This window comes from Leptidea sinapis, chromosome 18 (genome assembly GCF_905404315.1).
Source record: "Leptidea sinapis chromosome 18, ilLepSina1.1, whole genome shotgun sequence".
Lineage (NCBI taxonomy): Eukaryota > Metazoa > Arthropoda > Insecta > Lepidoptera > Pieridae > Leptidea > Leptidea sinapis.
The window spans coordinates 1595044-1611525 of record NC_066282.1 but is presented as its reverse complement, the minus strand read 5'-3'; the positions used below and the strand labels follow the sequence as shown (position 1 = coordinate 1611525).

Sequence of the window (16482 nt, the reverse complement as noted above, 5' to 3'; positions counted from 1 at the left end):
TCAGTTATGTTTTAGAACAAATTTTAAGAAACACAGTTTTGACTTTTGACCCATGCCGCCATGCGTCAAATTTGATTGATTGTTTTTTTTTAAATGGAAACCACAGATTACAGAATATATAAATAAATTTTGTAAGAAAAGTGAAAATCAACGTTCTTAGCTTAGATTGTGAATCTTATAGACAATTTACAATCAAAGCCGCGATACAATAATAATATCGTTGAATATAGTATAATCCGGCTAAGTTGAAAGCACTAAGTTGAAAGCAAACAGTTAACGTAAACGTAGTGGAATTCCGCTATCTCCGTTTTTTTTGTCAATAACTTCACGGTGCATACAATCGAGTAAATCACTTTTCTCTTAGGCTGGTATTTAGTTACAGATTCAGTGGCTCTATTGTCCCAATAACGAAATTCTTAGTCCTTACTAACTCTGTTCGAAATAACTTTGCAGTATATCCTATAGACAACTATACTGCATGCACATCAGTATCTATCCAGTTTTTGACATCCTCTTGGTCCAATTATATTGGCAAACTTTTCCGGAAGTTCAATAATTGGTAGCTTGGAATTTTTCACAAGATATAAGTCAATTGATATAGTTATATTGATAATAATGATATGATGAAAAATCTCGGAAAAAATCCGTTTAAGAGTAAGTGATTGGATTTCGAAGAGTCTTAGATTGCATGCATCTATATCGCTTCCGATGGAATTATTTTATAAGAGGGTATTACTGGATGTTATAATTGCGCCCAAATATAAATACCCCTGATTATAAATATCAGCGCATTACTACAGTGATACAGCCCATTTGTTTCAACCATTCATTGTTCAGACATATTGACAGTTGAGCTCCCGTTCGAGTATAGTCATTAGTCAGTGTTCCGCGGTTGACATTAATGATTCAAGTTTCCCCGATACATAAATTACTCTTTGATTCAAGTTAACTGTTAAAGCGCTAAAATTTCAAGTAAAAAATATGGTACATACTTTGTGCGCTAAAAGTAGAAAAGTTTCGAAATTAGAACTGTTTTTATTTTATGTTGCTTCGATTTTGTTGAACTTTGTTTAATATTGTTCTTTGGTTCACAGGGTTTAAAACGCAAGCGAATTAGAAAATTTGAAGTTGATCAACTAAAGTCGCTCCGTTTGATCTTTGAACGCCTTGGTTCTAAATTTTTGAAGTCTCTTTTATATTTAGGAGGCGAAGAGCCTGATTCCAAACCTGCCTATAACACTAAACTAAAAGTTATAAATTATATCTATTATTTATTAGCAGTAGCACCGTCTGACCTTGGTATGCCGGCCTTAGTGCCTAGCTTTGCGACTTGCGAGTGTGAAATGTCAAACTGATAAAATGAATCAGGATTGTTTTTATTAGATAAAAGGTGTCATTTAATAGAATACGTATATTGCTATATAATATTTCAACTATTCACTAGGCAGTTGATTAATTATTAATAGGTAGCTTACCCACGATATAATATTATTATATGTACTTACATTATTTAACAACATCTTGACAAAAAGAAATGGCTTATATAGTTGATATGAGATCAGACACGGTAACTAAACCAACCAAAGCTATGAAGCATGCTATGGTCAATTCAGCTCTGGGGGATGATGTATATGGTGAAGACCCTACAGTAATTACTTTGCAGAAGAAAGTAGCCACACTCCTTGGAAAACAAGCTAGTCTGTTTGTTCCTAGTGGAACTATGTCAAATCTTATTGCTGGTATGTAAATATTTTTAATTTTAGAGTAAGGATTAAATGTATTTTTTTTTGAAGTGAGTCAAGCACTTTCATTTTGTGGATATTGAGGTAGTAAGAGTAAGTTCAATTTGGATTTGTAATAATTGTTTTGATAAAGATTTATCAGGTTGACTCTGAGTTGAAGTTGTAATTTATCAACATAAAACAAAGAAAAATAGTTAAATTTCTTCTGAAAACAACAATAACAGGGTTAAATGTTTCATTATATGTGTACTTATATTTCTCAAAGAGGGATAATGTGTGTCATACCCATAAATAATCATAAAAGTTTATCTAACATCATACCTCTTAATATCCAATAATGAATAAGTGTCACAATATTTAAAACTCCAATAAGTCATGAATAAGACCATAATATAGTAATCTAAAATATAAAGTCTCCGTTATAAATTATAAAAAATATAAACAGTAACTCTCATGTAAATACTAATGATTAGTACAATTATTGTACTCATAATTGTGACCCCTATTTCGTGCCCTCAAAATTCTACGGAATAAGGTACACTGGCAAAAAGTATGTTTATTTTGTATTAAAAATAAGTGTATTCTTTTATTTAATAAAAATAATGTAAGTGTAGCTACTTTGGCAGTGTATAATTCATTTTTATGTTCCAGTTATGGTGCACTGCAACAAACGTGGATCAGAGGTCATATTAGGAAATTTATCACACATTTACAAATATGAGCAAGGTAGTAAAATATGATTGTTTGAGTCATTATTACTAAATATTAAGAAAGTATAAGATTGTTATGTGTCAGGACTACAGAGTTTGAAATATACCAGTATGAATCCACAAATTATTTATTACATATTGCCACACTCAGTAATATCTAATATATAAAATTCTCATGTCGCGGTGTTTGTAGTTAAACTCCTTCGAAACGGCTTGACCGATTCTCATGAAATTTTGACTGCATATTGGGTAGGTCTGAGAGTCGGACAGCATCTATTTTTCATCCCCCTAAATGTTAAGGGTGGTCCACACCAATTATTTTTTTTGACATTTTTTTTAAATTTGTTTGATTATGAGTCAGCATTAAAAAATATATACAACTTCAAATTTTCACCCATCTATGATCAACAGTTATTTTTGTATCGCGATTTTAATATCGGCAATACAATGTGTGCTGGGTCAGCTAGTACTAATATAAGTAACAGACAGAAAACATGTTTTTGTAAACAACTTTTTCCAATGCAACATGCTATGTAAAGTTGTCCTTTGTGCTGGTACATGCCTATAGAATGCTTTAACTCTCTTGAACATTTGGTGTGACCTTTTTTAAATTATTTAAAAAATCGTTTAAAAATGTTGTTTATCAAAATTATATTTATATAAAAATATTATAAATGTCAAGCTTTTTAAAAAAAAAATAGTAAACAACTTATCATTTATACCATACTTTTTATATTGCTATACTCTATTATTTAACATGGATCACAATTAATGTGAAATACCTATTCATATTAGTTGAGTATCAAAGTATCATTTTAAAATAATCAAAAAGGATTCAAACGGGTAATTCACATACTTTTGAATAAGACTTATAACTCAACCTCTTATATAATTATTTTATGTATACAATTTTAGGAAAACTTACAGCTAACAAATATTACAAATTACTTTATTAAATTTTGGAGGCCTATTACAAGTTTCCATATTTACAGTTCAAAAGAAGATAATAGAATTAAAAGGATAAATTAAAAAATGAAATAGAAAATAGCACACACACATACTATTCTAAACATAACCAAATGGTGAAATATATATAAAGATGAATGGTGGCTTGTCTCGAACTCAAATTATCTAAATTGTTGGCTTTATCACAAATCTACAATTATTTCATTCCCTAATATATATACACTTTTATAATAAGGTCCAATATTGTATATTTCATTAAAAAGAGCGCAAAAAAAAAGAAGGCTGGGATATTTTCTTGCGCCACTCCGAAGCGGTTATCACTTTAAAAACATAACATATTGCTTAAATTTACAAGAGCGACATCTCAAGTCAATTTCCTAATATGCAAAAATTGGTGTTGAGCAGCTTATCAACTGTTAAGTAGATCCTTTAGATGAAGCCACAACCTGAGAGTTGAACAAAGCAAACAGAATTTTATAACGAGGCGATATTCGAACGGTTAGCTCAGTTGGTTAGAGCACCCGCACGGAACGCCAGAGGTTGTGGGTTCGAATCAAACACCATTAATAAAATATTGTTTTTCAAATTTTATTTGTGTTATAATAATTTTCCTAATTTGAGTTGATGATGTTAAAAGATCTCTGGTCTCAAAAACTTATCTCTGAAATAATAAATTGTTTAAATTTCTACTTGAACAAACCATAAAAGAGTTCTGCCTGCAATTGGTAGATTCATAATGCACATGTAATAGTACATGTAGTTTCTTAGTGACACTAAAATTGTTCTGAGTCTCAATTATTACTGTAGCTTCAGGACAGTCTACCATGCCATTTGCTATATTTAAGTAAGTAACATGTATCTCTCCGTTCTTTATGAGGATGAAAGTGAAGCCTATGCCGTATATATTTAAGGAGTATCCATTAATTATTATTTCTGCTACATATTTCAAGCATTTCAGATACAAATCTAATCTAGAACTGGCATCTTTTCTATATATCTCCATATAGTATCCTATGCCTACCAGGTCCATCTTAATTTTTAACATATGTTAAAGATATATAATATTTTAGGTGGCGCAGCCCATGTCGCTGGTGTCCAGCTAACAGCAGTACCCAACAACCCTGACGGTACATTTGACTTAAGGGATGTAGAGAAAAGGATCCGTGGTAGTGACATACATGAGCCAATCACCTCACTCATTGCTATTGAGAACACACATAATGTTTGTGGAGGCAAGGTATGTTATACATTCATGAAGTACCTTCATTAGAGGCACACTGAGCACTTAATATTTTGGGTATCAATACCTACACAGTAGTATTCATTCAAATGTAGCTGAGCTCACAGGCATGTATATGTAAACTGTAAATATTATTCAAGTAACATAATCATAGAAGGAAGCTTAATCAGTCAGATCATACTTTAGCAGTTATAAACAATAAATAATAATAATTATAAATTTCGTAAAATAATAATTAAAATAGAAAAAATCAGTTATAATTCATATTAATTACATGAACTAATAATTGATAAATATGTTCATGCCAACTTGTTCACAACATTTTTTTAAAAATAGTGATGTTACAGATGACCTGAAAATAAATAGCAACATCTGCTCATAAAAGTGACAATATGATCAAAGTCATAATGCAATATAATTTAAACATTTGGAAAAAACAACACAATATGAAATTGTAGTGTACCCATCACCATAGGACTTAAATATAGAATGTAGCATAATAATCCACACCCCATGCCTTTCAAAACTGAACATAGTACAATTATTTTGTTAAAAGATGAATATATTTAGTAATTTAAATATCAAGAGTATTTTATAAGTGGAATATGGAGGGGCCAAATGAACCTATTGAAATCTGAAGTATGGCTAAAAGGATTTGCGCAATGTCTGCAGACTTCATCCTGTATGCTGCATCCTGGGAGGATGCTGGTCGTCCACTTGTATATCTGAATGTAAAGTTAGATTAGATATTAAATAACTTTTTTTAAAGAGTATATTAATTCACGGTTATACTAATTCTATCAAATCTATTCCTATCGTAGGTAATCCCATTAGATTGGTTGGATTCTGTATCCGAGCTATGTAAGAAACATTCTCTGCCACTCCATCTGGATGGAGCAAGGTTGCTGAATGCCAGCACCCACCTTCAGTTGCCTCCGGAGCGGCTAGTGCGAGGATGTGACAGCATCTCCCTCTGCTTTAGCAAGGGTCTATCTGCACCTGTTGGTTCGGTGCTCGTTGGGTCTTATCACTTTATAGAACAGTAAGTTGTATACTTATACCACAAATCTTTGAATCCCTTACTACATACACTAAATATTCTAATGAAATTTTTAGTACCATATAGGATCTGCTAGAAGCATTGTACAGTTTTTAGTTAAAATAGTTGTTGTGCCAGTGATAAAATTGATGTTATACAATATAATTGAAATGTTTAGAGAAAATATAGCATAGCTTTACTGCAATTTTAGAAAAACTGGAATTTTTATTGCATAAAAAACATAAAGTAATAACCTCATAAATTCAAAAGTAATAATATATTTTATATGTGGCTGGTTTATATGTGGGATTCTTAAGGCTCCTATAAGGGTATTAATTAGATTCAAAATCACACTTGTGGCTGCATGAGGTCATGATTATGGCCACCACCTTCTTGAGGGTAGCTACTGGAAATCAGTGTTGGGTTACACTCAACTAATATAGTGGCAAACCTTTTTGGGACAAAACATTGTACCCTGCTGATTCTAGAATAAGCCTTACTACAGTTTTTTTTTGTTTTATTTCTTGATTTATATCAGGTATCTATGATAAGTATTTTAGTTTATATATTATATTCATTTAGTATATTGTTCATACTTATTTTTTTTAAATACAAACATATTTTAAGACCACCTCACTATATTTAAAAAAAATATTATGACTTTTTCATTTCTTGGTTCATTGTCAGTAAATTAATGAAAATTTAATATACGTTCACAAAAATCGTCACCTTTTTGTTATATTGATGGATCTCGTCATTTCTGGAAAACCATGGGGCACTTGTGATGGTAGGCAGGATGTTGTTTTGCACTCGTTGAATGAGCATGATGTTGCTTTTACTGGCAGAGCCCCACAGTGGATTTCCGTAGGTCCAGATGGGCTACATAGCATTGTAGATTAGGAGCTTATTGTCAGTAGACAGGACAGAGTTTCTACCCATGAGCCAGTGAAGGTTTCGGAACCTATGATTAATTTCATCCCGTTTCTTCTATATCTGAGAAATCCAGGTGAGTCTTCTGTCTAAGTTAAAGCCTAAGTATTTCACTTTCTCAGAATCCGATAGAACATCAGAGCCAAGTTTGTCAGGAGGGCCATTTCCCCTTCTTAAAGTGAACGTGATGTGGTACGATTTTTGAGCATTTGCCCGGATGCGCCATTTATTCATCCATGCATGGGTCTTGTCTGAAAGGTGTTGGAGCTTATTACTAGCCTGTGCTGGGTCTTCATCGCTTGCAAGGTAGGCTACATCATCGGCATATGTTGCTACGGTGACGTCTTCATATACCGGTAAGTCTGAAGTAAATATGTTATACATTACGGGACCAAGTACTGAACCCTGTGGAACGCCGGTTTCAATACTTTCCAGATTATGGGAAAATATGAAGTTCTCAGGGTAGCATTAAAGAGTAAGGCAAGAAATGTTATGCATTTCCTAGGAAGATTTTTAAGAATTGTGGGAGTAATTAAATCAAATCCAGGCACCTTGTTGATATTCAGTCGCTTAATCTCATACGCGAATTCGTTTGGAGTTGTGGGTCGGAGTGCGTACTTTATCAATGTCAGATTCATCGCCACTATCATTCGCCTTGAATATTTTTAAGATAATCTGAGGTGACAATCTTTCGAGAGTATTTTGGAATAAAGTATTTGCCTGTTACTGCAATAGCTTCTTTAGCTGTATTGCTGCTCAGTTGAAGGCGGTTTTATCTGCAGGATGGCGAGATAGATGCCAGATTCTTCTTAGTCGTCGTTTCTCTTTAAGGCTTTCTATAATATCTGCTAATTGTAGGGACATCTTTGGAAGGCAAGTGGAGACGGTCGAGTTTTTCCATGCCGATACTTGGATCAGGGTACAAGCAAGCATTGTCAGTATCCTCTGGAGTTTTAACAGGGACTGAATATATTCGTCCAAGGAGTAACGAAAGCCCTGCCAGTCAGTTTTTCCATTAGATAAGGAGTTAGATTTTTTGACTACTCTCTTTTCTTGAAGGACAGGATCTATCCATCATCTGGCTGCGTGTAGACTGCGATGACCAACCGCGAATCTACGCATGCCTCTATAGGTCCCATACCGGTAACGCAGAAACTGACCGGCTCCTCGAACACATCCAAATGGCTACAGATTCCGTGTTGGAGTAGATCCCCACTGCAGAGATCGTGTTTCTTGGCGATTTTAACGCCCACCACGCTGAATGGCTAGGCTCACGTACCACCGATCATGCAGGGAGATCTGTTCACGACATCGTCTTAGCATATTGTCTGACGCAACTGGTTATTGCGCCAACGCGAATCCCAGATGTGCAAATTCATACACCTTCACTGTTGGTCCTTCTGTTGACCTCACATCCGGACGGCTACCTAGTTTCCGTTGACCCTCCTCTAGGATCGTCGGACCACTGCCTGATCCGGAGCACCGTGCCGATCACGCGCCTAACACGGCCCCGCTTCTTAGGCTGTCGCCGCGTGTGGCACTATAGGTCAGCAGAGTGGGACGAGATGCGGTGCTTTTTTGCATCCTACCCGTGGAGGCAGATCTGTTTTTCGCTGGGAGATCCAGATGCCGCTGATGACGCTGTTGCTGATGTGGTACTGCAAGGAATGGAACTCTTCATTCCATCCTCCTCTGTGCCTATCAGTGGCAGGTACCAACCATGTTTTGACCGCTCCTGCAAAATGGCCTCTCACCGAAAGCAGGGGTGCTATGAGGCTTGCGTCAATGCGGTGGTATCTAAGGATGTGAATTCCAGCGAACTTAAAAAAACACTACAATCCAGCCTCCAGGTCCTTCAAAAGAGTTATTGCTGACGCGAAGTCGAAGCACATTGGCAGAATTGGCGAGAGACTTGCACGCCTTCCCTCGGGAACTCGTGCGGTCTGGCCGCTCACCAAAGATGTCCTAACTTCTGCCAGCCAGCCAATTAGCCACTCCACAGGGACGATGACTCGCTGGCACATGACGCGAACGAGAAAGCTGATCTCCTGGGCTCCCTCTTCGCGTCCAACTCGACTCTGGATGACCAAGGATCACCATTGCCGCATATTCCGCGGTGCGGTGGTCAAATCTGCCTCCATGGATGCGATCGATGCCTTGCATAGGATGCAAAAAAATACCGCATCTCGTCCCACTCTGCTGACCTATAGTGCCACACGCGGCGACGGCCTAAGAAGCGAGGCCGTGTCAGGCACGTTATCGGCAGGGTGCTCCGGATCAGGTAGTGGTCCGACGACCCCAGAGGAAACTAAGTAGCCGTCCGGATGTGAGGTCAACAGAAGGTCCAACAGTGAAGGTGTATGCTCTTTCACATCTGGTATTCGCGTTGGCGCAATAACCAGTTGCGTCATTCTACTAATTTAATAAATAATAAATTTATTAAGTTTTATGTGTAATATAAAAAGTGTGTTTTATTTCCCTGCATTCTTTTGAGAAAAGCATTACATATGCCTCGGCGGGAAATGGCAATTGCCTGTCCCATATTTAGTGAAGTCCTCGCCTACGGCTCGGCCTGATCATACTCGACCTGCAATTGCCTATTTCCCGGCCTTTGCAATAACACAAACAGCGGCCGTCCACTATGTAGTGTCCGATATCAATGATGAGTTGTGTGTGCCACGTGCAGGGCGCGGCGCGTGCGCAAGATGCTGGGCGGTGGCATGCGACAGGCCGGCGTGCTAGCGGCGCCCGCGCTCGTGGCACTGGACGAGGTGGCGCCCGCGCTGGCCCTGGACCACAAGCGAGCGCAGGTCCTGGCCAAGGGTGAGCACTTATGGGTCAAATAATAATAACATTCAATATTTACTTCTGTCACGTCAAGATCTATCCAGAAATCAAAATGATAGCTAAAATATTAAAAAAAAATGTGTGTGTACTTTTTATGCACGCAAGAGGTTATACTTTTTTGGCCTAACGAAGCAAAAATCATTAAAATGATTTATTCCTCGTGCTGTTCTACGTTGTAGAAATCTTGCAAAGATGGCTTTGACAATTAATTATTAAATTATGAATACGGCTGTATGAGCTTCAACCCCTTGCCTGTCCTAATAATGAATGAAGAAACCAAAACAAAAATAACAAATGACTCTAACGTCAGAAAATTTATGGAACCAACTCCAACCTGTTAATTTTGTGTTACAGTCATGCGCGCGCATCTTAAAATTTCACTCTCATAATTTTTTCATAACGTGCCTAAAGAAGTATAACTTAAAAAATGTTCAGTGTATCGATATTATTTGTTTCAGACATTATAAGAAAATAAAACCTTGTTTAATCTTAGCACCGAACATTACCGTTAAACTTAGGAAACATAGTCTACTTTAACGTGGTTTAGAGACTGAGCGTTTTGAGATTGAATAAAACAACTGCTTGAGTGAAAGTTGAAGAATATATCTTTTAATTCATTTACACGATATATATACATAATCCTTAAAACTAAAATCTTTACGAGTTAGCAGGGATTAGTAAATATACTTAATATTATCCCTTATGTGTAAAGTTGGTTTCTTCTCAGTTTCAAAGGCAGGATCTTACCTGTGCCGCAAAATGTAATCTGAATTCACCTGTCTCCAGTCATCGAAGGAATGTTCCTGAAGAACTTCACGGTGGACGTGGCGGGTGTCCACACCAACCTAGTGATGGTGCGGATACCGGAGAGCAGCTCGCTGACTACACAGCTGGTGGAGCAGAGGCTGGGACAAGTTTGTTTGGCAGAGACACAGGTGTGACACACAGAGGACCGTCAATGTCATAGTTTATTTTCACCAGTGTATGAGATGTCCACATCAATGCACGCAGGAACTGCAATCTTATATCTTTATACGAGCAATTCTTGTATATATATGTATATAATATATAATCTGAATCTCATTTTCATAAAATTTAGTTTACAAGGGATTTCGGGGGCGATAAATCTAAGCTAGGTTTTAATTTACAAAAAAAAGTAGTTTTATCCGTCTTTCATTAACATTAGAATACAAAGGTAAATTTCGGCACTATATACAAGACTGTAATAGCTCAGATGGGACATTGGGTGATCCAGAAAGCAGAAGACCCCGGTTAGAATCCAGATGTCCTATTAGTTTTTTTTTGTTCAAGTTTTCTACATTCTTTAAAATCCGACCAAGGCTCGGTAGTCCGGATATTATTATTTTCGATGAGGTATATTTGAATTTTTACAATATTTCTATATTAATAAAAACCTAATTATTTCCAATGTAGGTACGGTAGTTAAAATTGACCAAATACACAATCATATAAAATTTCATAAAAATCGATCAAGCTGTTTCGGAGCATCTGGCAACTAACATTGTGACACGAGAATTTTATATATTGTGTATAGATATATCAAATTTATTTTCATTAGTATTAATCAGTGTCGTACACACGTCTTCTTGGGTACAGGTCTCCTGCAGCTTGTTCCAGGCCTCACTGTCCATTGCTATCTTTTTCCATAAGTTTCCTGCTGTCGCTTTTATATCTTTTCACGTTGTTGCTTCCCACATAGTTTTTTATGGAAGAGGAGGACTAACAAGCGTACGGGTCACCTGGTGTTATAAGTGATTACCGCCGCCCACTTTCTCCCAGCTTCTTCAAAGCCAATTTCGCTTTGCCCTCCAGATGACTGCGAAAGTGACAATCAATCGAGATTTCGAGACCCAGTTTTCCGATACTAGACAAAGCTTAAAAGAAGTGTTGTCTAAGAGCGGTGATTCGAAAATGGGGTTTTTTAATGGTAAATGCGCATCGTACGAACAACTCCCATTATATTTGCCCTAGAAGTTCATGAGCATAATGTAAGGCATCAGTAGTAATTATTATCGTATCCGTTCCTTTTTTACTTTTTGTTTTCTTTTTATTGTTACAACGCGACTTTTCATTGCTTTCCGCTATGCGTTATGCTAAATTTTATGACAAATATCACGTGATGGTACGTGAACCCCGCTCACAACAACCATGACACGCTGCTGACGTCGATTATTGAGGCTACTCTCAAACAATAATGTATGTTGTGTCAGGGCGACTGTAAGACTCCCAATGACGAGGGAGTCATTGTGAAGGTGTGCTGCTTCAGCGACAAGTTGCTCCGACTGACGCTGCACCACGACATCTGCGACGAGGATCTGTGGCTGGCCATCATGAAGCTCACCTACGTGTTCCGCGAGCTGGAAGCAGCTCACCCACTGCACTAGATCAGACACTATGCTCAAATTATTTACAGTTTTATCTTGTGCAAATTTTTATATAGTTGACACTAGATATTAAGTTTACACAAATTATGTATATAATACTTAAAAATAGATATATTATATTCTTCTCGAATTATATTTTTTTAATGTGTTTGCTAAATAATGCATTGCAAGAAATTTAACAAAAGGATGTGATCTGATCACTGATAATAGTCAACAGGGATTTCTATAGAAATGTCCATGAAAATACAACTTCAGATTTATAATTTCAATTATTTTGATTTCTATAATGATATTTTATTTTTGCATACGGAAAAACAACACATGAAAATACCTAAATCGATGAATCGACGACAGCTGAGCGCGTGAGTTAACACTATTTTGACTGTCAAAGGTTATAATTACTTTGTAAATAATGATGATATAAAAAGTATATTATACTTATATATTTATTTGAATTTATCAATAAATTAATGATCTTAATCAAACCTTAGCTTGTAATTATGTATACATCAAAAAATTGTTGTTGTTCTTGCCACATTTTCCATGCTAATTGTCTATTTGAGACAAGTTTTATGATTTTTTTCATTTGTTTTGACCACTGCAAACAAAATACAAATTAAAATAAGTAAAATCGTTTTTGAATTAAGGGACACTAACGAATGGTACTTACTTGATTTTATATACCTAGTCTTGCCATAAATACTGAAACAATGAAAAAAAGATTTCTATTGCATTATTACTTTTACAGTGTGTTAGTATAATTAATAAATATAAAACGATTTAAATTATAAAAAGCTTATTCGAAGTGGTCTCCATTGGCTGCAATACAGTCCTTTAAATGTTGAGCCCAGTTATCAATAGAACACTATTTCCATGGAAAAATTCTCTAAATCTCTTTCTAATGCACTGCCAATCGTACGGATTTGTTTAAGGGACTTCAAATTATGATGTCGTTTAGAGCAAGCCGTACCTACTCTCTAAAACTGAATATAAATCATTATCCACCGGATTAAGATCGGGACTGGACGACAGCCAGTCTTCAGCTGTGATGAAGTCCGAAACGTTCTTTCTAACCATGACTGCGTAGTCCGAGCTTTATGACGTGGCTCCCAGTCTTGCTGGAAGGACCATTCTTGGTTATTGAACATGGCGTTGTTAAATGGCTTCACTACCTTCTCAAGAATGATATGTTGATACACGTGTGCCGTTGTTTTGATACCTTTTTCACAAAAGTATGGCACAGTTACTCCTTCATAGCTAAATACTCCACCAAACCATCACTGAAGTCGGATAGTGCCCACGTTGCACTCTGTCGACTAATTGGGAAGCTTCCTTAGAGCTTTGAGCAATAATTTCTGTCATTTTATTTGTTAAAATGTTGCTCAATTGTAAATTTTTTCTCATCTCTTTGACCACCTTTTTCGTACGAACACTAGGAGGTCTCATTGTACCTATTAATAGCCCGGTACACAAACATTATACTAATGCCAAGCGTATGGAGAGTTTTAAAAATTGCAGTTGGCTCCATACCTACTTTGTGTAATGCAATCACAGCGATTTGGTTCTCTATATCACCCCACTCCACTTTAACATTGCAAAATATTGTACAATGCATTGGCGCCAAAATGAGAAAACTCAATGAACAAACATATAATAATGAAAGATTCCAAATTCAAATGTAATATTTTTTTTTTTTTTACTGTAACAGTATTTATGGCAAGACTAAGTATAGTAAGATTTCTTGTAAATTTTGTAATTGATTTATGAGATTAAATATATATATATATATATTATACTATTGATAATATTTACACTGGTTATGTTTGTAATAAAATACAATTGTTGATTATTTTATGTTTTTATTTTTGTACATACAAAAACGGTGAAATGATAAAAAATATATAAAAGAGGATGTATGTTTGTTGTTCCCTAATAACTCCTAAACTATTCGACCGATTTCAATGAAATCTTTTGTATTAGATTCGTTAAAGCTCAAGCAAGGTTTACATATATAATTTATATGGCAAAACAACGTTTGCCAGGTCAGCTAGTTTTGAATAAAAATAAGTATAAAGTGCCATAAAGAGTATCGAAGAGGGGATCGTGCCGTCCGCCATTTTGTGGATTTTAAGTCACTATGGAGCCGTACCCAGGAACGCATCGCGCTTTTTGCGTACGCGTATAGCGTATTATCGCAATGGTGATTCAATTGTGGCGTCTCAACGTTTGTATCGTGCGGAATACCGTACCCGCCATGCACCGAGTGACGTTAGCATTAGAAAATGGATCCGCATGTTCGAGAATACAGGTGCGATGGTAAAAATTCAACACTCTGGCCGCCTTCAGGCCAACATCAGTACGCGACGAAGAAACGACTCGAGAAGTAGACGCGTCAGTTCGCCAAATTCCATTTTTATCCATCCGAAAGCGAGGCCAATCATTAAACATAAAATTTTCCTTCATAACATAGTATAGTAATAACATGGTAGGATTGACAGTACAGAGCTAACTGAACTATTCATACAATTACAAGTGCCGTCAGTTCGCACTGGACACACGTCTCTATTCCAAGTCCCGCTGAGTCACACTAATTATTATGAAAATTCGATAATCCGTCGCACTCTATGCAGCTATAATAAGCAATTCAACAGTACTGAACTTTTTAATAACAGTAAAGGCTGCTTTAAAAGGAGTGTTAATAAAACTCTAAAGAAAGGTTAAATTTAGAGTAATTCACAAACACACACACGCACTCTAACCAAACCACACACGCACAAATATCATGTCTTATTATAAATATTGTAAATCCGTTATTAGATGTAAGTCCTACAAAATAGTATTATTATAACCTTATTTAAGTTCTGTGGATTTTGTGATGTTTTAAATAAATAAATAAAAAATCGTCCTTGCATTTGATTTTAAAGATTTGCATTTAAAAGCCTACAAAATTCAATTGGTTCAACAATTGAAGGATACGGACTATGCTAATCGATTGAATTTTGCCAACGAAATGTTACGGTGGTTCAACAATTTTGATAACATACTCTTCAGTGATGAAGCAAACTTTCATCTGAATAGTCATGTAAATTTAAACAAAATTGATCAGTACGGTCAGATGAACGACCCCTGCACAGCCCAAAGGTCGTTGTTTGGGCCGCCATGTCTGCTTAGGCATTTTTGGAGGAAAATTGCATTAGAGGCATAATTGGTCCTTATTTTAATGAAGATCGACGAGGCTGAGCACTCACTGTGAATATTTATTTATTTATTATATATAAGAAGATTCAACAGCTTTCATAACATTACAAAACAATCTTAATAGTCATAGCTAGCCATTTACAGAATCCCACGTGTATATAATTGGATAGTTACATATGTGTGCGATACACCAGCCTATAATCCAACATACCTACAGCCAATATTACACATAAACTAGATACATTATAATACAATTAGCACAATATATGTGAACATAATATGCATATCAATTACAACTCCTATAATATTACAATAAATTATCAACTAACTTGTATAACATTATCCAATACTACCTAATCAAAAAAATCCCTGTTCAGTAGCCGTCTCGCCGTTGCCAAACTTGTGTTGAATAGATCAATGTTTATGTGCTTAGAGGTTTCATTGAACTTATTGCCTGCCCTTACTAAAAATGCATTTTGCCTATAGTTTGTTCTCACTTGCGGTATATTTATTAGAGGATTAAACCTAATAGGTTTGGGTACATTTAGATTTTCTAATAGTTCAGGACAGTCCACCCTATTGGAAGCTATTTGCAATAAATATGTAATGTCCGCGATATCCCGTCTAGCAGAGAGTGGAAGTATGTGCATGCGCTTGCATAAGTTGTGGTACTCTTCAGAACTACAAGGAATGCGCAAACGGAAACATAAGTATTTTATGAATTTCATCTGGATTTTTTCAATTCTATCAATATTGATATTATAATGCGAATTCCAGACTTATGATGCGTATTCCAATATACTGCGGACAAAAGAACAGTAAAGCAACTTATAAGTTTTGGCATGCTTAAACCCTAATGACTTCGAAGCCTTTGACACAATGTTATCTATGTGATGATAGCTTATAATCATGTATTACACCTAGATCCTTTATAGTTAAACATTTATTTAAACACTGATTCTTCAGGTAGTAGTCCACAGATATTTGTTTTGGTTTCCTAGAAAAAGAAACAACAAAACATTTGTCTGGATTTAGGTCAAGTTTATTGATAAGACAGTAACTGTCTAGGCGTGCTAAGTCAGATTGAAGTTTTAATGCATCGTTGGCACTTCTAATGCATGTAAAAATCTTCATGTCATCAGCGAAGCAAAGCAAGCGAGAGTAAAGGACACAGGACGCTATATCGTTGACAAAAATTGCAAAAAGCAACGGACCAAGAAGAGATCCTTGGGGAACCCCACTAGGAACAAGAATCCAACTGGATGTGTAATTACAAATAACTACAGCCTGTGACCTTCACTCAATGTACGACGAAAACCATCGGTGCAAGTCTCCCCTTATTCCTATGTTGTACAAGTTTGTTAATAGAATCGTATGATCAATTTTATCTAAGGCTTTCGTGTAG

The 16482-nt window shown here is 35.9% G+C and overlaps 1 protein-coding gene across 2 annotated transcripts; it reads left to right on the top strand.

Annotated features, from left to right (window-relative positions):
* The first annotated feature begins 934 nt into the window (after positions 1-934).
* Positions 935-14781, top strand: LOC126969639 (uncharacterized). 2 transcript variants are annotated; one of them, XM_050815203.1, is made up of 8 exons: positions 935-984; positions 1095-1739; positions 2394-2468; positions 4489-4655; positions 5480-5700; positions 9314-9450; positions 10261-10409; positions 11706-14781. In XM_050815203.1, exons 2-8 carry the CDS (start codon positions 1535-1537, stop codon positions 11877-11879), a joined length of 1128 nt encoding a protein of 375 aa, XP_050671160.1. In that variant the 5' UTR covers positions 935-984; positions 1095-1534; the 3' UTR covers positions 11880-14781. The 2 variants fall into 2 exon arrangements, with proteins under 2 accessions (XP_050671160.1, XP_050671159.1); XM_050815202.1 differs by having other exon boundaries at positions 972-1739.
* The last annotated feature ends 1701 nt before the right edge of the window (positions 14782-16482 follow it).